General features: G+C 37.6%; 1 protein-coding gene and 3 long non-coding RNA genes across 14 annotated transcripts; 2 read left to right on the forward strand and 2 right to left on the reverse strand.

Moving 5' to 3' along the window:
- The first annotated feature begins 2103 nt into the window (after positions 1–2103).
- LOC131233344 (uncharacterized) lies at positions 2104–17960 on the forward strand. 10 transcript variants are annotated; one of them, XR_009165193.1, is made up of 8 exons: positions 2104–2141; positions 11573–11642; positions 11769–11841; positions 11936–12103; positions 12529–12627; positions 13214–13326; positions 13893–14016; positions 17517–17960. It is a non-coding gene; the product is annotated as an uncharacterized LOC131233344 (long non-coding RNA). The 10 variants fall into 10 exon arrangements; XR_009165196.1 differs by lacking the exon at positions 11769–11841 and having other exon boundaries at positions 2111–2141; XR_009165197.1 differs by lacking the exons at positions 11769–11841; positions 11936–12103 and having other exon boundaries at positions 2119–2141.
- LOC131233342 (nuclear transcription factor Y subunit A-1-like) lies at positions 4070–4805 on the reverse strand. The gene is made up of 2 exons (XM_058230035.1): positions 4569–4805; positions 4070–4417 (listed from the first exon to the last, which is right to left on the reverse strand). Exons 1-2 carry the CDS (start codon positions 4596–4598, stop codon positions 4106–4108), a joined length of 342 nt encoding a protein of 113 aa, XP_058086018.1. The 5' UTR covers positions 4599–4805; the 3' UTR covers positions 4070–4105.
- LOC131233343 (uncharacterized) lies at positions 8747–9600 on the reverse strand. Its single transcript, XR_009165192.1, has 2 exons — positions 9115–9600; positions 8747–9043 (listed from the first exon to the last, which is right to left on the reverse strand). It is a non-coding gene; the product is annotated as an uncharacterized LOC131233343 (long non-coding RNA).
- Positions 17961–20916: 2956 nt separating the features above from the next.
- Positions 20917–22558, forward strand: LOC131232860 (uncharacterized). 2 transcript variants are annotated; one of them, XR_009164966.1, is made up of 3 exons: positions 20917–21624; positions 22166–22337; positions 22466–22558. It is a non-coding gene; the product is annotated as an uncharacterized LOC131232860 (long non-coding RNA). The 2 variants fall into 2 exon arrangements; XR_009164967.1 differs by lacking the exon at positions 20917–21624 and having other exon boundaries at positions 21664–22337.
- The last annotated feature ends 1482 nt before the right edge of the window (positions 22559–24040 follow it).

The raw sequence follows: 24040 nt of genomic DNA on the forward strand, positions 1-24040 counted from the left end.
GCATGCTAGAGCTCCAGTGGATGAATTTCAACGGTTGAGATGGACTTTGGATGGTTGGATTGGGTGGTGGGAAGGTGGGCCATACTAGCTTCTTTGGGGATGGGTAGAGAAATGAGAGAAAGAGGGTTGTAAGGAGAGAGAGGGATGGGTGATGGAATGATGTGTACTTGAAATGTAAGGAATGGGTTGCCTGGACTTTGGGGTTGCTTTGGTAAGGGAATGATGGGATATGTACTTGATTAATGATGTGTACTTGATTGATGTGATTGATTGATTGATTTGACATGTTCTCTTAGGTTTTGCAAAGCGCGGCATTTTTCTCAAACTGAACGCGAGCCCACATCTCCTGGCCTGGGTATCACCTAGGTGCGCGAGACGCGGTGTCAGAACCGCAGCGATAGCGCTGTCGCAAGGGTGCAAGTCTCAGGTTGAGCTGACTCAGATTGACAAGGTACAACTCAGGGTTGCACACAAATGTCAATTACATGTCGTGGATTGCCGGAATTCAACCAGGAGGACTGCGGAAGCCTATGGAACGGTATGGTCTAGGATACGGGCCTTACAACTGAGGTAAGATTTCTAAGAGGACTGGAAGATTGCATTTTCTCAGTTTAAAACTCCAGTAAGTGACTGAGCCATTGTCAAAGATCATGAGTAGCGACAGTATCATTACTTTGAAACAAAGTGAGTCTCTTAAAGAAGTATCACTTTCTTCTTGTAATGCCCCCTCCTCAATTTGTAATCTATTCAATGTTGAATCAAATGGCCAAAAGGTGCTGGATAAGAGCTTTTCATCCACTCATCCATCCTTCAATGTACAAAAAGAGTCACTTGGTTCATCCAGACCACATTAAGGACCTAAATTCCATCCTAAGATGTTAAGCTCGCACTCTAATCCAAGCAGTCCTATTTCTTATAATTCTCATCCCCAAGACCCCAAAGAGCTTAGTTCTCAATCTTCTTCTTTCTGTACCAATCTGTACTTGTCATCTTCAACAAGCTTAGAGACCCATCGGTAGCTTGGCAACCTACCCTTCCTTCCTCATCCTCCGAAGTGGGACCAGCCTGTATATTCAAAGTCTCCATTGCATTTGGGTGAGGTTCTTGGTGATCAATGGGATGAGGGTGATTGCTCAGAGGATCTGATGAAAGACTTTCTTAATTTCACTAGGATGCTTCTAATGGCAGCTTTGATGATGAGACTTACACGAGCAAAAGTTTAGCATTTACAAAACAACTGGACTTATAGATTTTGTCAGAGGAACTCAACATAGCCATCATAGGCAATGGGGAAAATCCTGAGCTGGACTTATAGATTTACCATGTGCCTTTTTTTTTTCCTCCCCTGAATGAGGTGCTAACAGGAACATGTTCTTTCAACACGTCTTTTATTTAATAAGTTTGTGGCAGTGTCTTGCTTTTCACATTGTTGATAACTTCATGCAGGAAATTTATGAAATGCCTCAAGTTCCACCTATCCCAGTAGTTAGATCTAAAGGCATTGATACCCATCAGCATCTGGTCTCTCCTCCAGTTCAAATCCCTTTAAGCTCAACTTCTGTGGCCGCAGCTCTAAACAAGCCACAGTTGAGATGGACGCCTGAGCTCCATGAGCAGTTTGTGGAAGCTGTTAACAAGCTTGATGGGGACGAGAGTGAGCATATAATTTCTTCTATTTCCTTTTTTCCTTTTTTGTCAAGTAAGGTCAGTGACGGATGATCCCTCTTATGAGGGTTTAACCACTGTCATCTTGCTCGGTTGTTGAGGGTATTTGCGAGTGCACAACTTCAAGTAATGCACACACACACAAGGCATTTTTCATCTCACACAGGTCAGTATGAAATGCAGAGGCAACTCTGAAGGGTATATTAAAGGTAATGAATGTTCAGGGTTTGACAATCTATCATGTAAAAAGCCACATTTAGGTATTTTCAGTTTTTTTTTTCCATGAATTATCGTTATCTTAACAATTCATTCAACTATTATCACACTTGATTACTTTGTGTATTCAGCTTCTCATGAATTACCTAGATCTTTAATATTGAATCAGTTCCAATGTCATTTGATACCTAATAGTTTTGTATGTGGTCATAACTTATAGAAATACCGACTTGCCAAGTATCTTCCGGAGGCAAAAGAAGGTAATATATGATAACACATATGGACTTGTTCTTATGTTGAGTAATGAAGTGCTTACTACGTAATCTAGTAACATGATATGTTAACCACCAGTCAGTCACACTACAAGAAAAAAGGGGCTTTAGCCTCGGTTCAAAACTGTGGCTAAATAGGTTAAAAATTGAGGCTAAAGCCTTTAGCCTCAGTTTTGCCTCGGTTATCCAAACCGGGGTTAAAAACTAAGGCTAAAGCCTTTAGCCTCAGTTTTACCTCGGTTATCCAAACCGGGGTTGAAACCCCGGTGGCTAAAGGCTTTAGCCTCAATTTTAGCAACCGAGGCTAAATTGACTTTTATAGCCTCAATTCTTCAAGTGAGGCTAAAAACCTTTTTAGCTTCAATTTTCTCGAAATGAGGCCAAATCAAAATTTTAGCCTCCATTATTTTCAACTGAGACTAAATCTAAATTTTAACCTCAATTGCCTCCAACCGAAGCTAAATCTATTTTTAACCTCGGTTCTCAACAACCGAGGCTAAAACCTTTAGCCACGGGAGTTGTAGTCTCAATTTAGGTAACTAAGGCAAAACTGAGACTAAAGATAGATTTAGCCTTTGTTGACATCAATTGAGGCTAAAATCAATTTCTAACATCATTTATCAATAATCGAGCCTAAATCATTTATTTTAACCCATTCATAAACCTATGCATATTCAGTGGCCATTGATCAAATGGCTTGCATTTTTGTTCTCATAAGGTAACAACTCATGGAGAAAAACATGAGAATCACATCGACTTTTCAAATTGAAATTTTAGTTTCTATTTGGAATAGAAATCTGAGAAAAAAAACAGAAAAGAATTCAACAACTGAAGCTTTGATCAACCGTCATCACTGGATTCTAATTCAGATTGCTAGATCTTGACTGCAACAACTGAAGCCTCTGGTCCATCTCAGAGAAATCAGCCAACATGATGGAGCTGTAGTTGGGAGAGATCTGGTGCGTCATCGGCAGTGGAAGCTTTCCTCTGCCAACGGCCATAATCACAGGATCGATGAATTCAACATCAACATAGCAGCTATTTCCAGCAACTTGTTGTTGCAGATTCAAATTAGCTAACTGCCAAGGAACGATACTGTGCAGCTGAACCTGCCACAAGAAGGAATATAAGCATCCACAACAATCAGAAAAAAGATCTTACCAGCAAGAAAATAAAAAAGGAAAATAAAAAATAGATGGTAGCAAAACTGCAAGAATTTGAGCCAGTAGATCAATGGTAGACAGGGTGCATTTCAACATTGAGGTCTCAGATTTGAACCTTGCTTACCTGCCAGTCAACAAAAACAAAAGAAAAGAAAAAGATTTTTAAAAAATAACTTGAAACTGCCAATGACATATCCACGATTTGGATCACTGAAACATGGGTATCAGTTGCACAAACTGAAACCTGGAGTATACTACATATCCTGTGGTTGTTGATAGTCCAGGTCCTCTGTGATCATACCCTTAATTTGTATCCAACCGATTGTTCTAACCAAAAAGAAAAAAATCATCATCATAGTCCTGTGACTCCTGTCCCACAATTTAAAGCTGGCTAGAGGTTGGTATTGAAATCCCTTCATCCAAGGGTTTTTTTTTTTTTTAATTTAAAGGCAACAGATGTATAAATGGATTCCAAGGAAAGGAAAACATACACAAACATATTAGCTGGGTACAGATTGGTATTGAGAGTCCTCCGAAACCTACTCTGTTGATCACTGACAATATCAAAACTGCCCTTCATCCATCAAAGATTGAGGAAATCAAGACAAAAACTGTTTTTCTCTTTTATCTTTGTTTGACCACTAAAGGTTTGGTTTGAGGAAAAAAAAAAAAAACAACTTTTGGTTTCCGAGAGGTGCCTTTTATTAGAAAATGGTTTAGGGATGGTCTTTTGTAACTATAGAGATCTTTGAATGGTTGTCTTTAGGTATAGAGCGTGACCTCCTATGACTACATCTCAAAGTGGATGATCTTGGATGTGTTACATGTCGGCATGTAGAAGACAGGTTTTTGGCGCTTAAAGATGGACCAATCGGAAACAGCATTGCTCTTTATAAGGAACTCACAAAACAGGAGAAGTTTGTATAGGAAATGTACCTTTCTGTTCTTGAGTGATTTATTTTCTGATTCAGCTTTTGCACGCAACTGCCGACGCCGCAAGATACCGTGATATTGCTTTGCATTGACATACACAGGCTCTTCAATTGCATCTGATGGCAATGGCACCCCAGCTTGCTGCATCCCGAACAAATGAGGGGGGATCTGAAACCAGTCATGAGTGAAGAAACACCAAATTCATATTAAAAACAAAGCACCAATTTCATGATCAATGGCACAAGTCTGTATAGGTCTAGAACTGGAGGAAATGACAAAAAATAATATTAAAACATGGCATTGTAGATAAGTGACGTACTGGAGCTTGTCCACCGTAAGTTGCCATCATGCCGGCATAATAGGGATGTGGATACGCATATGCTGTTTGAGCCTGCAAACAAAGTTATATTTCCAATAATGTAGTCCAAACAACATCATCTTTGATTATATAAATCTCCGGTTCTCACATTAATATATGGATAGCTAATATTAAGACCATTTCCCACATTTTTTTTTCTTGTAGAACTTCTAAATCGATACACAGTTTAGAACCAGAATGAATTAACTTCTAAAAGATTGAATACAACTTCCATAATCCAAATTTATGCCAACTACAAAAATCATCTCAGAACCAACCAATCCGATAGTGCGAGTTTCTAAGGGCCTGTTTGGATATGCTGGAATATCATTTGTTATTTGTAAATTACTTGTAAACGCCATTTCCATTTCCCTCCAATTCCTGGAAAGTGCACCATTTTCATTTCCTTGCTCATACTTACGAAACATAATTTCCATGAAATTGGGGAAAAGGAGAGGAAACAACCCTTTCCACAAACTTCCCCAAAGCCACGTGTGCCAACAGCCATCTCCAAGTGCCCACGTTTGCAACTGTCCATTTCTTATGTGCCAATGTGCCACACATGCAACATGTGCCACCATCCATCTTAAAGCATTGTGCATTTGCAATGTGCCACATGTGCAACAACCCATCTTGTTGCTAATGGCGGTAGTTCACAGTTGATGCATGTGGTGATAGGTACTTCTCTAGATACAGAAATTAAATGACCAACTTTATAGAAGCGAAGACTTGAATGAGGTAGCATCTCTATATGGAGAGTAGAGAGGATTAACACACCTTATTTGCTAGCTGTACAAGGCACTTCTCTAGAGAAGAATGCAGAGCAACCCTTTGCTCATTTATGGCATCTCCCAATTTTGGTAATTCAATGGAGCACAGGAAGCATTTGCGCAAGTATCTCATCAGGTCATTTATTGCACCAACTATAGCTACCATATCGAAAAAGAACAAAGTCTTTTGGAGTTTGTTTCAAAATGAGATCCCGCACACAGCCTCCAACAAGGTAAACGTCATATCCTGCACCAAAAGCCTTTAGAATTGCAAGGAGGATGATATGAAGATACTACAGACACTGAAGTCAATGATTCAGAAAATCAAAACACAATGAAAGACTAAATTCAAACCCGATGCCTTATCAAGAAACAACATGGACTTGAAGAGTTTTTTATTTGAAACAACATATATTTATATCATTCAGAACAATTAAAAGAAATTTAAATTCATTGCTACCCAATTCACTAGTACACTTGTTGGAAGAGCCTCTTTTTCTGGAAGAGCCCAATATGTCAGCATATGCATAATTACCTGTCTTTGATTAACGTATCCATGTGCAAAACCCAACATTATGGAGGTATCACACAATGCTCTACCTTTAACATTAAAATGATCCGTCAATCAGATAGTTAAGAACATCCATGGAGAGAGAATCCTTAGAGCATGGCGCATGCATGATGTGGCCCACCAAATGAACAGTGGATCACATAAAAGTGGGCCCAACCCATCATTATGATAATTGCGAATTCAATGCTACTACATGTATATCGAAGTCCTCAGTACTTCATTGCTTAAAATTGTAAATCTCCACCACATCCTTGATTACATTCATTCAAAACATGACTGAAAATAAAATGCTAGAAAAATGCAATACCTTTTTTCCTAAGTCCATTGAGAACTAATCTTGTCGGCTTTGCAATCATCGACGTCGTGATCCCGAGTTCTTTAGAACTCAGCTTCTTCCACTCCATCGCATTGACATCATCAGTCGCTTCAAACAAAATAAAATAAATAGATGAGAAAAGACGATTCATCATAAGTTTCAAGATTGACCAAGCGTGAGTTCACCATACTCAAGAGAGTATTAGCAATCCATCCATACATGCGCTCAATCAAATTCAATCATGACTGTCCAAACCATCGTCCCCAATGTGAATGGAGCATGGACTAGAAAAGATACATGATAATCCAATCTTAACCATCCAATTTTGCCTGTTGATTTGGAAAGTTTTACATTTTCTTTTACACCATCCATTTTGGTAGCTACCAATGGGAAAATGGTGGTAGGCCAATATAATTTTTGGGGTATGCTCTGTCACACAACTACACTTGTGATTTGGATGGTTCCAATTGACATGTGTACGCAAGGCGTACAGTGGATAGGGCCACCAATGGGCCAGGTGTGACTGAAGGACCATCAAACTTTCGATTGGGTACATCCAGCGGTACTGTACTGGCCCGGCTAACATTGCCTCGCTGGCTAAATGTATAGGCAAATGCACCATGATATCAAAGAATGATGGTGGAAAGATCCTCTCTAAATGGCAAAGTGTTAAAGCAATCTGAGATTCAAGAAACTTGAAATCCTGCATCTGTTTGATTGATTGGACTCAGCAAACTGTTTGAGATGGTTGACAGGATAATTCCATCCCGTTGCTGTTGAGTAACCTCCATGGCAAGACCTGCGTCCCTTGAAATCCTTCAAGCTGATTTCTCCATTCTCTTCACAAGCTTTCCGGTTGACAACAGCGACAGAGTTATAGTTCTCAGCATGGTTCCAGTAAACCTCATTTGCAATTGCTTTCATGGAGTAATTCAAAAACGCAATGTATGCTAGTCCTACATCCAAGTTTATTAAATCTGCTTCCCCATTCTTTATTGAATTCAAACATGCTTCAGTTGTTTGCTGCTGAACACTACACAGAGAGTGCAAGAAAGGAAAAAGGGAAAGAAATCAAGATCTCTTTCACATGTTTGTGTGTTCAACTGAATCCATTCACAATAATTCAATTCAGTAAAGATTAAATGACCATAGTGTGGTTAACCCTTCTCCGTAGTTAATGACCGACTAGCCAGCAAATGAAATTATTAGCATTTCGAGAACTGCAATTGACTAGCGATGGCACAGAAATGTAAATGTTTTACGGTTAATCATGACAAAAGAAAAGCTTGATTATGCCAAAGGTAAAAAACAGAGAAAAGTGTTGTAACTGCCTGCAAGTGCATAAGTTCATATACAAGTTCACATGGAATCTTTTGGTCCAAACATGATCAGTCCAACAATATGAAGAACATGAGCACATCAGAGTACTGAAATTACGCAGAGTATGAGCCGCTACAACAGCCATTTATAGGTCCCTTCTAGCCCCGTTTTCCTTTGACTTCCACATAAATTTAAAATGACGACTGGGTCCTCAGTACAAGCTACTGAAATGGTCATTTTTAGATCTGTTCTAACCCATTATCAAGTGAAACTTGCCTAAATTCTAAAATCAACTGTAGAATCAACTGTAGTTCCAAGCATCCCAAGCTCAATAGCCCCAACCAACTAGCATTCAGTAATAAAGGCATACTAATAATCACGACTAAATAGACAATTTGATAAACTAGTAAGTAATTTTTGAACTACTAAAAAATAGCAGATGAATTTTTAAATAGATAGGCATTAGCAAGTAACAATGCTCTTTAACTAAAACCACGATAAAACTTGAAGAAAAGAAAAGAAGAATGAGGAAGTTGCCACATTCCACTAGAACCAACTATTGAATGATGATCCTAGTGTAAATGCACAGACTATGAACACAAGTCTGCAGCTATCACAAGGTAAGTGAGGATTGCCCATGGGCAAAATAAACATTAAAACATCAACAACCAAGTCTTGGTAAATGATGTGAACAACGAAACAATTCAAGAAGTAAAAGAGCGTAGACAATTCAAGAACTACATAACTGGAAATGAGATCTCAGAGTAGCATATATACCTTGTCCATTTGTAGTTAACATCCTTCTCATTATAGGCAATAAAATGGGCTCAATTTGTATAAAAAGAGGGTAAAAAAAAAAAGACATTAACATATGCATGGATAAATTTTATCTGGATATAGTAAAGAAGAAAATTGAAAAACCTATTCAAAAATAGAATAATATATAATATTCAAAGAAAGATAAAATGAAAAATATATATATATATATATAAATTAAAAAATAATAATAATCTGGAAACAACGAATTAGTTGAATGCCATGTACGGAAATCCTAAACAACTTGTAGCTGCCTTCGTATCATCCATCATACTATGCTAGAGTATGGCCGCCGTTCCGTAACTTGGGGATGCTTTTTAACCAGTAAATGAGTTGACTCAGCGTGTTTGCAACAGAGAAACAAGACCTTGTCATTAGACATTGCAAAAGCTAAAACTGCATTCAAATATCCCTACCCAAAAAATAATAAGAAAATAGAAATGAACAGAGACAGTGTAATAGGCTGCCACGTGTCACCCCAGCAGGCCTTATTTGATTAGGAAGCATAAACTATTAATTACGGATGATTAAGGTGAGTTGGTGGAGGCGGGAACAGATATCCAGCGCTAGGGTTTGTGTTGGCCCTTTGATCTTCGTAATCCATTGTAAAATCCATCATCACCCTTCCTTTTTCCTTTTTTACCTAAATGCCAATAAAAAAAACAAAATCAATACAATGGCCTGGAAATTCCGATGAGAAAAAAAAAAACCCACCTCAATTTGATTGAAAGAAGCTACTTTCTCAAATCTCATCTCCTTTCTTCCGGATCCTACAAAACAGAGGGCTCAATTTGCTGTTGCTGCTGCTTCAATCTTTGCTGCATTCTCCCAACCTTCTTGAAAGTATTGTCCAGGAACCCAACGGAAAAAACAGCAAATCTCGGGCAAGAACCCTAGAAAGGAGCGACGAAGAAGGATTCCAGCTCTTTTACAGAGATTGAAGCTGAAGACGAGAAAAAAGAGAGTAAAATCTACGAATCGGGAGCAGAAACCCTAGGCGAAAAAGCGAAGAAAGAGATCGAGGTCTTGATAGGTTCTTCAAAGATCGAAGAAATCAAAGAGATTTGTAGAAAATTAAATGAAAAAAAAGGAGAGACGATCGAGGTGTGAAAATCCCCGAGGAAAACCCTAGAAAGAGAACGAAGATCTCTCTCGCTCGCTTGCACAGCGAGTGAGAAAAGGAGTCAGGGAAAAATCATCCATGCGCGCCTGTCGAATTTATATTTCAGAAATAGAATTTTAGCCTCAGTTCCTTATGCAACCGAGGCTAAAAGGCAGACGTTTGGCCTCGGTTCCTATGCAACCGGGGCTAAAAAGTCCAATTTTATTTGATAATTCTCAATTTTTTTTTCAGAATTTTCAATTATTTGAAATTTCTCAATTTTAAAAAGATTTTCAATTTTTTTTTCAAGATTCTCAAATTCAAAATTCTTATTTTTTTAAAAATTTCTTAATTTTTTTAAAATTCTCAATTTAAAAAAATCATACTTTTTCATAATTATCATTTTTTTTATTCTTAATTTTTTTTAAAAAAAATTTCTTAATTTTTTAAAAGTTCTCAAAAATTTTAAAAATTCTTAATTCTTAAAAAATTCAAAATTCAAATCTTTTTCAAAACTCTCAATATTTTTTTTTCAAAATTCTCAATTTTTTTCCAAAATTCTCAATTTTTTCACAATTGTCAAAAATTTTAAAAATTATTAATTCTTTCAATATTCTCAATTTTTTTTTTTTAATATTCTTAAATGTAGACTTTTGGCATTGGTTCTAGGATATAAAGTAGACTTTTGGCCTCGGTTCCCATGTAACTGAGGTTAAAAAGTAGACTTTTCGCCTCAATTCCTATGCAAATGAGGCTAAAATGTAGACTTTTCGCCTTCGTTGCTAAATTGAAGCTTAAAAGTAGATTTTTCGCCTCGTTCCTATGCAATTGAGGTTAAAATGTAGACTTTTGGCCTTGGTTCCTATGCAACCGAGGCTAAAAAGTAAACCTTTCACCTCGGTTCTATGCAATCGAGGTTAAAAAGTAGACCTTTCGCCTTGGTTCTGCAACTGAGGCGAAAAAGTAGACCTTTCACCTTGGTTCCTATGCAACCGTGGCTAAAAAGTAGACTTTTTGCCTCGGTTCTATGCAATCGAGGCTAAAAGTATATTTTTCACCTCGGTTCCTATGCAATCGAGGCTACAAATTACACTTTTCGCCTCCCTATGCAATCGAGGCTAAAAATTAGACCTTTCGCCTCGATTCCTATGCAATCGAGGCTAAAAATTAGACCTTTGCCTCGGTTCCTATGCAATCGAGGCTAAAAAGTAGACCTTTCGCCTCGGTTCCTATGCAATCGAGGCTAAAATGTAGACTTTTCGCCTCGCTTCCTATTGAGGCTAAAAGTAGACCTTTCGCCTCGGTTCTTATGCAACCGAGGCTAAAAGTAAACCTTTCGCCTCGCTTCCTATGCAATTGAGGCTAAAAGTAGACTTTTCGCCTCGATTACTATGCAACCGAGGCTAAAAGTAGATTTTTAGCCTCGGTTCCTAGCAATTGAGGCAAAAATGAACTTTTAGCCTCAGTTCCTTACCAATTGAGGCTAAAAACACATTTAACCTCCATTTTTTCAACCAAGGCTAAAAAATTGAGGCTAAAGGCCTATATTCTTGTAGTGAGTAGAACCATCTTGAGTTAAAACTATATATTTGTTAATGGCATGTATAGTGATTTCCAATATGTGCTCCTAATTGATTAAGTCGGGAGGGAAGATGAATTCTCCAAATGTTCTGGTAGAATAATGAGCTCATCTTAATTAAGTAGACATGTCTGCAAATTCTATACATCTCCCTTAGAGGCATACTTGTAATTGTCTCTTTACTTTTGACAGTCTTGTCTTTAGTTATGTATTTTCTCATTTTATTCTTGGGTAATTGTTTGTATTTGGGAGAACACCTCATTTCTTGCTGTTGCAAGCATGATTTTTCCACCATCACCTTCTCTCAACTGGAAGCATCTATGTTGTGGGCTCTTGGAGCTTTGAAATGGCACCGAAAAAAAAAAAAAAAATCAAATATTTGTAATGAAATTCATAACCCCACAGAAGGGTACTTTTCATAGGAAGGTCCTTGTGTAGTAGTGGAACTTAGATTTCTTTATGATTTTTGGTTTTGACTATGTGCTATGTAGAGAAAAAATCTTCATCCGAAGACATGAAGGGAGCTTCTGTTGGTACTAAATCCGATCCACGCATCCAAAGGTAAGCCTTCATCCTATCTTTTTTTCTTTCTTTTCTCTTTTGTTCTTTTACCCGCAAATTTGTCAAGTAACTCTTCATTATTTAGTATTATTTTAATTTTTTTATTATATATTTTTAATTTCCCAGATTCTCATAACCATATAGCATATAGTGGACACTTAATCCCTGATGCTTCCTTAACCTGCCAAGTTGCCTTTTAGTCAGTTTATTTATTTATTTTTTAAATCTATAAATTAAAAACAGTGCCGTGAACCACTATCTATCACTGATTTTTGGATTTGTTAAATGGGCAGAACCAAGCACATGCTGCATGAGATGGAAAAGTCTCAAACTGAGTTGTGGGTGAGATTGGTTCCTTACAAACCCAATGTTAATTCGGGGGAGCTTCAAACACTATCCATTAGTTCTACTACAATTTGATCTTCATATGGAAATGGCTCTATCCACTTCTTCAGTTACTGGTAAGTTGAATTAGGGAATGTTTGTAATCTTTTGTGCATGGTAGTGGAAGAAGAATGGGTTGGACCTAATGGATGGTCCAAGTAAGTGACATGCTCATGAGGCCAAATGTTACTGTGTATGGGATGGTTTCTATACACTTCGCCCACTGAATCATTTCTCTTTAGGAAATTATGAAAGAGGAATATGGCATGTAAAGACCAACGTATTAAAAAGTAGTTATGTAATGGCCGCTACGTTGTTACATAACAACCATTTCTTTTACACGATTGTTCTACTCTCTTCATTAATTAAACTGTTTTGGTTTGTACTTGAAAAGCAATTAAGCTGCTTTTATTCTTGTCATGAATGATTTGTTTGGATGCACACAGTTGTACTATCTTGATGTACGTTGTTAATCCAAAACCTTAAATCTTTCTATTTGTAGTACATTGCAGATAACAATCTTGAGAACAACCCATGGCATGGATTTGATGAGTGGTCACTCGAGATAAAAACCAATGTGCCTGAATGAAGTTCTGAAAATGTTGTTGGTTTTTCTTCTTCAGTTATTCTTGAAAGTTATATTGGTTGCTTTCAAAAGATAAGCGACAAGGCCCTCAGTATTCAAATAAAATCTTATTAGTTGTTGCATGGTTTCTTTCACGAGTTCTGGTATATTGCCTCAAGAAGTTGCTACACCCACACCTGCATGAGGTCTTTCCCATCCACATGCAGGCACACACGCCAATGTGGCACACATGTACAGGATATGAGATTTCCATTAGGTATGCGACACAGTTTAGATATTCTGGCCAAAATAAGGCCATTTCACCTAGATGAGCAACAGTTAACAAAAGAAATGCTTGGCTAAAACATTTTTTTTTCTAGCCATCCATTTGTTTTGTACACTTTGGCCGACCTGAGTGGAACAACCTGGTTTTGATCTAAACAAGTGCAGCCCACCTGATGGATAGCTTGGATCTTGCACAAGTGTGCCATATTGGCACATGTTCTTTTATGTGGATGGGCAGCAGTTCACTTGTATGTGGGCTCAGCAAACCTGTTGTCTCAGTTCTCAGTCTCCTTAAGTAGTTAGTCTTATAAAATACCAAATTTCTTCTCATTTTCAGGATGAAGTGAACAAGCTTATCAGTTCAACCCCGGGTGAAAGGGAGAGAGATATAATACGCCTTTACTATGTCCTGGATAAAGAATCCCATACATGGGAAGACATTAGTAGACAGTAAGTAGCTGAAGTTTTTGTCTCATTTTCTTTTTTCATTTTTTAATGAAAAATGACAGAGTGATGCTTATCAAGCCACGGGCTGCTATAACCTCCTATGCTATGATGTGCAAAATGGTAATAATGGGATTGACACTTTCACTTGGGTTGAGTTGTTTAGTTATTAATGGATGGGTGGAATTTTGGTGTTGGGTGTTTTGAGCATATGGGCTTGGATTTTGCTATTAAGTTTTTTACGTGTTTGGATGCTCAGTTCAATTGCAAATCAATTTATTAGGATTGTTGTGTAATTTGGAGTTAAGTCTTCCAAAGTGAGGGGAAGTTGGGCTAGCCCCAAATTCATTTAGGACTTGTTTGCTTGGATAGGCCTGATGAAAATGGATAGGATAGGCCATCCATTTTGCTTCTATTGATGAAAGGCAGCAGATTGGAAATGGGTCCATTTTTAATGTTTACTTTCTTTCAAACAGAACATTTTGATAGACCAAACACCTGATTTTTTCAATGATGAGTTCAATCACCACTGCTTTCAATCTAATGTTTATGTATCCTCATCATGGATGTAGAGCTGAAGGCGAGTGGTGACCTCACCAAGGATGTAGAGCTAAAGGGCGTGTTCTTAGCCATTGGTTAGAGTGAGAGGCTACGGAAGCTATTGATGTCTATTGGTTGAAATTTAAGTTTATTCAGGTAAGCATGATTTTTGAGCATGGATTTTCTCAGACTTGAGTCTATTTCTATGATAAGAGTACTCATCTATACATAAATGTAGCAATGCTTATTAGTTGGAATGGGTTTTTGTAATGCCCCGAAAATCGGGGGTCAAGCAAAACTCAACTTCCGAGTTCCAACGCATCACTTATGCAATATAAATAATGATGATTAAATGTTGTCCATATTCATGTATTAAACATGAGTGGGATTACACCAATTCAGCATATCATACTCCATAGTCAATGTAATTAGGCAAGCGGGAAACTGAATTTAATATATAAAGTATAGGTACGTGTTTAATAACTTCTAGAGTATGATTATGTAGTTGGGATGAATATATACATAGGTTATTTCAAAATACACAAAATGTCAAAATGTAAATGTTCAACTAATCCAGAGTCCATGTAATCCCCGCGATCGCAAATCTAGGTCCACCCAGACCCACCTAAGAGCTGAACGTAGGAGAACTCCTCCTCCATGTCGAAGAAGTCCAGCTCCATCATGTAAGCCGCATCACTACCTACATCTAAATTAGAGTCTGGTTGGTGTTTTAAAACACCGTCCCAGAGTGGGAGTGAGTGATCAACTCAGTGGTACTATAAGGCGAAGGTTAACATGTTATCAATTCAGTCAAGTAGAATGATAAAGCAATACAACAATCATATCCTAATTACTCTTGTTAATGCAAGAATGATATGCGTAATGATGCATGCCCTCGCCTGCACTCCCTCAGTGACATCATCTCACGATCGCGCATGACAAACTCCCTAAACGTGTGCTTCCTCACCAAAACACATGCAATGCAGTGCATGGTCGTGTTAGCCAAGTAATTTATTAGGCTTATTCATACAGCAGATTTGGAAAACTAAGGTACCTCCCTTTATATCATTTACCCAAACAAGGATCCATCTAGGGTCATCAATCCTAGTTAGTCACATACGATAGGCAAGTTGTAAGGCATCACCCCTGATGAAAGCAGTGGATAATTAAATTCACGAGTTTGCACTCGAGCTCACTACAGAGAGGCTCGTCACCTTCAACGTAGGCCTATTTTATACTCGAGGTCACTACGAGAAGGTTCATCACCTCATCGTAGGCCGACAGCTCGAGTACAATGTCCCATACCACCATATTTGGCTTACGAGTTTGGGTTGCTCACTGGTCACTACGGGGAGGCTCGTCACCCCAGCGTAGGCCAACAACTTGACCATGGTGTCCCATACTACCATGCCCGGCTCATGAGTCTTAGCGGATCTTGGTACATGGTTGAAACGGATTTACACTGGTAAGTGGTACCTTAGATTCAAGCAGTAGCGTCCATACATGGTAAACACACAATAGGCCAATCGGGTTATTTGACAAGTTCAATTGGTATAAGCACACATTGAATTGATCGACATGGAGTGCGTAAGCACTCCGCGTGGTCTAACCACTATCGACAATCAGCGTATGACTCGGATTCATCGAACATGTCTAATGTGGCAAAACGAATTCGGCTACTAAATCGGGAATCGTTACCGATTGCATTGACGTAGTCCCAAACATACTCAAACATAGCATGGGGATACATGTGATATTCATAAAAGCATTTAACAGACAATTTAAATATAAATCTCATTAGAGCATTTTATCGAACTCGTTGAACCTATTGTCACACATATGTATTTCAACCATAAATCGCGTAGTAGCAAATTACATTACATGAAAGAAACTATAACTGTGGACAAGGTAGTTGAGAATCCTATCTCAACACCCTTGTTGGAAACAATTTGTCAAACACTTTCTCATTCAAACATTTTATCAAACACTTAGACTACATAATACTATATACACAAACTAAATTAGTTATAGCATATATTTTGGCAATTCCTTTCATGAAGGAGTTGTCATACACACAACACACATGTATTCTAGATTAATAGTCATGGCAAGCATAAATCGTAATTTCACTTTCATTCAAACATTTCAACAAACACATGGAATACATAATATATTCACATAGTTCATACACATGTACAATTTATCGAATACATCGTAACTAAGGTCATGTGGCAACAATCAAGTTAGACATAAATCATTGCTGACATTGAAAGCCTTGAAAACCATAACCTAAATATTTATAGTCTGCACATTTCATCGGTTTGCTCGTTACGAACATGGTTCGTACACTGCGCTTCCGTCCACAACACAACGGCTACCTAAATCATGAAATAGGTTAGCTATTTCGTCGATTCCTCTATTTAGATTCCTAAAACAAGATTAGAGTTAGGATTTCTTACCCAAATCAAAGTTGAAATGATTTGTGTAGCTAGACGTAGAGGCGATCTAGTGCATGTAGTCGTAAGAGAGGGACTCTGCTTCGATCTCCCATACTCTCTCTTCTCCTCACTCTTTTCTCTCTTCTCTCTCCTAGGGTTTGGAGAAAAATCGTATGGAATGAGAGGGGTAGTTTAAGGGTATTATATAGGCCCAGAATTGATGTCAATGGCCTCAGGGCCATGGTATACCTAGGTTATAGCCAAAGGGTGTCTGTTTCGAGTAAACGGGACTCATCTAGAGGCCCATTTCTCACCCAAGTCATGGAGTAAATTTTCTGACCATGGATCTAAGCCAGATTAAGGTTTTGGTCCGATCAAATTTGTAGATCGACCGTGGAGGACCTGTTTCAGTTCAACGGTCATCGTCACTCGATCAGGGCCACAAGTATATTGACATGTGTAGGAAAATTTTTCTGATCCAGGGGTATAGTTTGGTTAAGAACTGACGGTCTGAAACCTTCAATTTGACCTAGAAGAGAATGGTCCAATTCACTTTAGTTTGAGTTCATTTTCTAAAGATACTAGCATTTCTCACACACTTTGCTCAGGGCTCAAGTTGTGCATTTCTGGATACTATTTGGGTTCGATTCCCACGATGCTCAACAAGCCCAGTATGGCGGTCATAACCTTATAATTTTGCGGTAATCGGTCTTTTGACGCGTGATCCAGGTCCGATTTGAAGTTTTAATGTGATCTCGGGAGCAACTGGGTTTTGAGATTACTCCTAGGTTTTTAGGTAATTTTGAGTTAGCGATTCTAATGGTTTTGGGTCTTGTGGTTCATATAGATAGTAGTTCAAGATAATTCACTAATTAATTTAGCTTAGTACTTAACTAATTTTCGTCAAATTTTTAAAGGATTCGCTCATTAAGGATTTCTGCCTAAGGTGGTGCTCGGATCTTTGTACGGATTTTTCCAAAGCGTTACAATTTTATATGTAGCCATGGGCATTGCTTAATATATTTGATGTGGGCATTTCATTAACATGGTTAAAAAGTGAGCTTTAGACAGGGAATACGTTGGATGTGTATTTGGCATGGTCACTTTTATATGTTTGTGTTTTTTTTTTTGTCTTTTCACACGTATTTACTGTATGGTTTATATATGTGTATTTGGATGGTATTCTCATTGTTGCATGTTTGATGTTTGCTTTGGTAGTTGGAATGCTGAAGTTTAAAGAATTAGCAGAGGCTTCTATTATGGTTCTCAGATGTCGAAGAGCATCAAAGCATGCTTGCCCTATTGCCGACTGGTCTCATCTTCTGTTTTGTGGTTGTGATTTGCTGAGGAGATGTTGCAGCTACTTTCAGTCCCCAACTAATGTACGATTATGCCTCTTTGGCTATATCAGGCTATCTGGCTGCATAGAAAGTTGTATTGCTATAAACATTTGTAGCATGGAAAATGGACATTCATGTGCATTTGTAGTCTGAAATCATTAAATAGACCGTTTAACTATTTTATTGGCATTGTGTTGATTATTGTCTTAATGAATGTTAAATGGGTGAAACATGCACGCACATGTTTAATCATTGATTGATTATGATATTTTTAAACAATCGTGTGAATTATTTTTTGAATGACTATCAGGTGTATGATTAAAAAAATAAAAATACAAACAAATCTAACAAATTTTTTTTTTTTTAATTCGTAGATATTTTAGCAATGGACCCAATCCGTTTCTAATCTGTCCATTGCTCTCCTCACATTAGCGACGGACCTTATCCATCACCAATATTTTTAATGATGAATAATTCGGGTGGTTTTTTTCAAATTTCAGCGATGGATTTTTTATTTTTACGATGGATAAAATCCATCGGTAATCTGAGACGGACCCAATAAACAGTGACGGAGGAAATTTGTCGTTTATTTGGTTTTACGACGAATTTGGTCCACAAATTGGCAATTTTGGCGGAGTGCACAACCCATTGCCTCCCATACCTAAAAGTACATGCTTCCACAAAAGTCATTTATCCTTTGGTCTAATCTAAACCTTGGGCCCAGCTCTTGGGTTTGTATTCCACCCATCATTTCAAGTAGGAAGATTTACAATGAAAAGAAATTTCTATATATTCTTACCTTAGTGATTAGGTAATTATATTATATTATTCAGATTCATGATAAAAGTTATGACATAACTTTGATGTTGGCCGCCAACTTGATGCAACTCTCCTCCTTTATTTAGAATATGGACTGTCAATGGGAGTATAAAAATCATACAAGTGCAGTATAATAGATTATTAGATGGTTGATTACAATCAAGCACTATGTAATGGCCCATTCCATAAAATCAATGAGTTGACTCCAAGCCCAAGCCCAACATCAGATGTGTTGGTCCTGTACATCTCAGAAGCATTGGTCCTTCAGCTCTCTGGACTTGTAGATCTCAGAAGTATTAGTCCTTTAGCTCTGGTCCTACAAATCTCAGACGTGTTGGTCCTACCGTAATTGATTCATCGCGCAATCCCTGTTGGTATTCTGTTGATTCTATTGATTAAGTCACTTCATTACTTCGTCAGGATCTTTCATCAACATCTGCTGGCTTTCTGTTGATATTGCGACCCTTATTCAGTCATGATTTAGCCTTGGCTTTGCTGAACATGCCATTCTCCCTTCCCAGTGGATGTGTGGTTGAGATTTGTGGACCATCTCATTCCTTCCACTGTGGTTGGTATTGCTTTATGGTTATAGGACGATTCTCAAATAACATGCATCCATTGCTAGGTACATCTCACGTTTTTGGATCTTCACTGAGTTTTCATTTTGCTTGCATACATCATGAATTTTGAATCTTTTTTTCATTGCAAACTTGATGAAATCGTTTATGTACTTTGGTCCATTCACTTTAAATTTTTTGTTCATGAAAGAGGATTGTGAGGTATAGTTAATGAAATTGATGTTATTCGTACAATAGATCATCCAAAAGAAACGGCTAATTAGAAAACAAAAAATGAAAAGATTGTCACATGAATATTAAATTCGATTGACAAGACAATTACTGTTGGACTTACTCCTCGTAGGACTGCAAAGGCAATGAGGGATCAATATTTAAGAACGCTCTATCAACGGAGCAATGATGTTTGATTATATTGGTTAGGGCAGGAACTAGCAAAAATCACCCAAGGAGAAGATGCGCTATCACTAAGGGCCCATTTGGATGGACACAATTCCAATAAGGTGGAAGCTTGTCACGATCCCAAAGGTTTAAGAGCCTAACTTTATACATTCCTCAGCCCTAGCATATTAGTTAGGTTCTTAATAATTGGTATCACGCTACCTGAAAAAGAGGTCAGAGTGAGTACTGCCACAAAGTGGGTCTACTATGGGCATTGGCTATGGAGCCTAGTGGAATCTCAAGATCCCAAGATTTTAAAAGCCTAACTTTACATGTTCCATCAGTCCTAGGGTTTTTGACATATTGGTAAGGTTTTTAATAATTGATATCACGTTATCTGAAAAAGAGGCTAGAGTGAGTGTTGCCACAAAGTGAGCCACCACAGACGTCGGCTGCAGAGCATGGTAGAATGTAACGATTCCAAGGGTTTAAAAGCCTAACTTTACATGTTCGATTAGTCCAGGGGTTTTGGCATATTGGTTAGGTCCTTAACAAAGCTATGTGAGCACACCGTAATGTCTGTATGACATCCACTCCATTCATTAGCTTGGCCAACTCATGTTAAGAAATGAGTTAAAAAATGAAGTAGTTCCAAATTAAACACAAAAGGATCACATCACAAGAAATAGTGGGGATTGAATGCCTACCACTAAAACCTTTGTGGGGTTGGAAAAAGTTTCGGAATATCATTCTAGCCCTTGTGTTTTCAGTTTGTCCCAATAAGCTTAGGAATAATTGGAATATGGCAAATAAACATTACGTTGGGCCTTGGCAAGGTTTCAAGTACAGTGGCAGTACACCAAAATTGTTTATTAGGTACGGCCAGTGCTTTGGTTCAGAAACGGTATTAAGCCGTTTCTAATTGCACACGGTTCTAAACCGTTTCTGAATGCAGGGACCGTAGCTTCTTTCCATGTATGGATCTTTTGCTTTCCCCTTTTATTCATTCTCTCGTCTTGCGTCTCCTTCTCTTCAAATCTCCAGTTTAGGTCATTCTGCCCTCCTGCTCATCGTGCTCTTCTTCTTCTTTACGCTCCTTTGAAAAGCAACCCCATTACGTCAGATCTATGCCTCCAGATCTATTACCTCTCTCGTTGTCCTCCGTTCTTCCTCCTTTTCCCAATTTCTCTCCACATTTCTTCAGTTTCCTCAGATCTAGGGTTTACAGATCCCATTTCTGGAATCAGATCCACATTTCGTGCATTGTGGCCACGGATCTGTCTCTTTTGTAGCTGATTTTATCTGTTAATTTCATCAAAAGTGGGTTTTAGGAAGAGAGGGAAGAAACCAATATCTCTGTTTTAAGCGCAAAAAAATCCCCCAAATCTCTCTTCAGAAAATCTAGGGTTTCTTTCTGCAACCGATGATGGCAATTCTGTAATTCTTCTATAATTCCTTCTCGATTTTTCCCTCTCGATCTGTTTTCTCTGTTTTTAGGGGGGAGAATTTGGGTCCTAGGCTTCAGAATTTGTTCTATTTTTTTTTTTTCTATATCTAGAAATGGCATTTCCGTGAATATTATTTTTAAATCTCTGTATGAAAATTGAAATTATGTATTTTTTTATTTTTATTTTTTCTCGATTTTTGATGGATGATTTTTCTATGTTGTTCGATTATCTGTGAAATTAGGGGTTTCCACTTTAAATCGGATTTTTTTTTGTCATTTTCTCTGATTTTTTTATTTTCGAAATTCCTATTTGGTTTTGTTGTTCCGTACGTGTTTCCATAGAATTTCGTGGGTGATTTTCATGTTCAAATGAAAATTTTAGTATTCTTTAATTCAAGAAAATTAGGCAATTCTAGCCACTGAATCCGTCCATTCTCTATTGATTTGTACAAAAATTTCACGCATTTTTGTTGCATTAATTTCTTGCGATTTTGAACTTCTTTTGAAATTTCCACAAAAATTTCCAAATGAAGCTCCCTGTCCACATCAAGGAGAAGGCGAAATCTACACCATCGGATCAGGCCCCTGTGATCGATCTCATGCAGTTTGGGTATGTCAAGCTCCTCGGCAAGGGGATGCTACTGGAGGGGCGGCCTGTTGTCGTGAAGGCGAAGCTAGTGTCAAAGACCACAGAGAAGAAGATCAAGGAGGCTGGCAGGGCTGTCATGCTCACCGCCTGATCTGTGGGGACCAGTCGATGAATTGTAGGTTTTGATTTTAGATCTTCTTCTTCTTCTTCTTTTTTTCTTTTTCTTTTTTTTTTATAAATTTTTTTTTTTTTTACAGGATATGGATACTTTGGGATATTTTGAGTTTCATGAAAGTACCATTTTGCACTTAGTAGGCTTTTTGTTCTTTGGTGCAATATTCATTATATATCGTCTTTGGTATTTGATCTGCTTAAATTCATTTATTTAGTGACTGATTTGTTGGTTTGGACCTGAGATTTTATTGTTATTATTATTATTTTTAACATACATGCATTAAGTCTCTCATATAGTCTGTCCATTCCAATTGCAAATATACATGTATATGTCATACATAAGCACATAGGCTGCCCACTCTAATAACATAAATGCAAAAAGTGTCTCTTACTCCGAGCATTTCAAATTTTATATATATATATATATATATATATGCATGTACGCATGCATGCATATGTATATAAGCATAAGAAAGGATTAGCAAGCTAGATGAGGTTAGTTTGGCGTGGAGGGACGAAAATGACATTATTACTCCCATCAGACCTCAAAAGCTTCACAAGATGAGGATCCACATTGAAAGCTGCTTCCAGAAGTGATGGTGATAGAGCTCTGAACAGTGATGTCTTCCCACCAAAATGACTGAACACAGGCAGTGGACTAGAGATGACAGAAAACCATTCCAACCCTTCACCATCTGCAATTGAATATGAAGGGTACAGTTCTACTATATGCTGTAGTATTAAAGATTTAGTTAAAGATTCATACATGTAGTAGCCAGATCTATTGGTGATTTCAGATTTACATCTGTTGAGTGTTTCATATCTACATCTTCTCTTTGTAGGTTGATGATTTTTTACTGATCGATCTGGTAAAATGGCTTATTCATTTGGTAGCCTCTTTATCATGTCTTAATGTTCTCTTTCTTTCTTTATTATTAGTATTATTTTTTTGTCTTAACTCTCCCTTAGCATTAGAAAAAAAATGCAGGGGAGTTGTTTGTTAAAATGCCAAGGAGATGTGATTTTGTGGAAAATTGTGCTTGATCTATGTAGTCATTAGCCATTTACTGGGTAAAATGGTTTAAGTGAGTATGAAGAGATCATGGTGAGACTATTGAGCCCAATGCAAATGTACACGTTGCTGGAAATTGGATGTGCTTTTTCATGCATGCCCAATACATGGTGTTATTGCACCTTGCAGGCATCCCCAAATCCTCAATTTTTTGAGACTTTTTATATAGTCTTATCTGAGTGTTGAATGGCTGCAAGCTGATATCACAAAAGCTTGAAATCATTTATGTCGGAGGTTGAAAGTGGTTCAGATGCCTTACATGTTCAGTCTTTGGAAATGTAAGTGGGTGTTTCAATTGTTGCAAGTTGGTCCTGTGAAGAGCTGTTCTAAGTACTTGGCAACATATTAATGGATGGTGAAAGTTTTGCAAGATTGAGGTTGGATTCGGCCATTCAACAAAGAACTGGTCTTTGGTAAATTCACAATACATATCTTACATAATTTATTTTTTTCCCTGCATCAATTTTCTCATAAGATGTTGCTTCTTGTGCAACAGATTCTGTACGTGCATGTTTCCATTTTCACCAAGACACTAAGAATAAAAGACAAACAACAGATGACTGTGACTCTGTAATAGCCAAAAAGTGAGTGCCACCAATTTTATAGTTAGTAGTAGCAAAGGTGGAAATGGAGGGCAGAGATGTGGATAGAAATTCAAAATAAATGTGTTACTTACAAGGAGAAAGAAATCATACCTTACCAAGTTGGCTAGTTGTGGCCAGTAGTACATTACATTTATGTTTATTTTGGATTGCAAAGAAATCATACCTTTGTACTCTTATTGAGGTCAATGCATTACAAATTTCGGAGTAACCATTGACATAAAAAGGGTAATTAACCAATTCAAGGGAACCGTAGATGTGGATAGAAATCCAAAATAAACATGTATGTCACAAGGAGAAAGCAATCATACCTTACCAAATTGGCTAGTTGTGGGTAGTAGCACATTACTTTTCAAATTTTCTATTAACAATGCTAGTTGGGAATACCAAGGTTTAGCTCACTACAAGGGATGATCCTATAGAAACCATTTCGAAAACATAATGAGCAGGTCATGTAGACCATGGGGACCAATTGATGAACAGGGAGCAGGGAGGAATATTGGTTGATTCAGATAGGTGATATGAATGCCAACAAAATTACACAGCCATGTATATATATATATATATATTTTTTTTCAAACTCTTACCAGGGCACTAGTCAATAGGCATGTCTACATGCCTATTGTGACTTTTAAAAAAAACTTTAAAATAAAGAAAAGAAAAAAAAAGAAGTCAATAGGCATGTCTGCAAGTAACAGAGGAAGCAGAGAAGGAATATAAGAAATGATCAGACTGGATTATTG

Source organism: Magnolia sinica, chromosome 18 (assembly GCF_029962835.1).
Source record: "Magnolia sinica isolate HGM2019 chromosome 18, MsV1, whole genome shotgun sequence".
NCBI classification, from domain to species: Eukaryota; Viridiplantae; Streptophyta; class Magnoliopsida; order Magnoliales; family Magnoliaceae; genus Magnolia; species Magnolia sinica.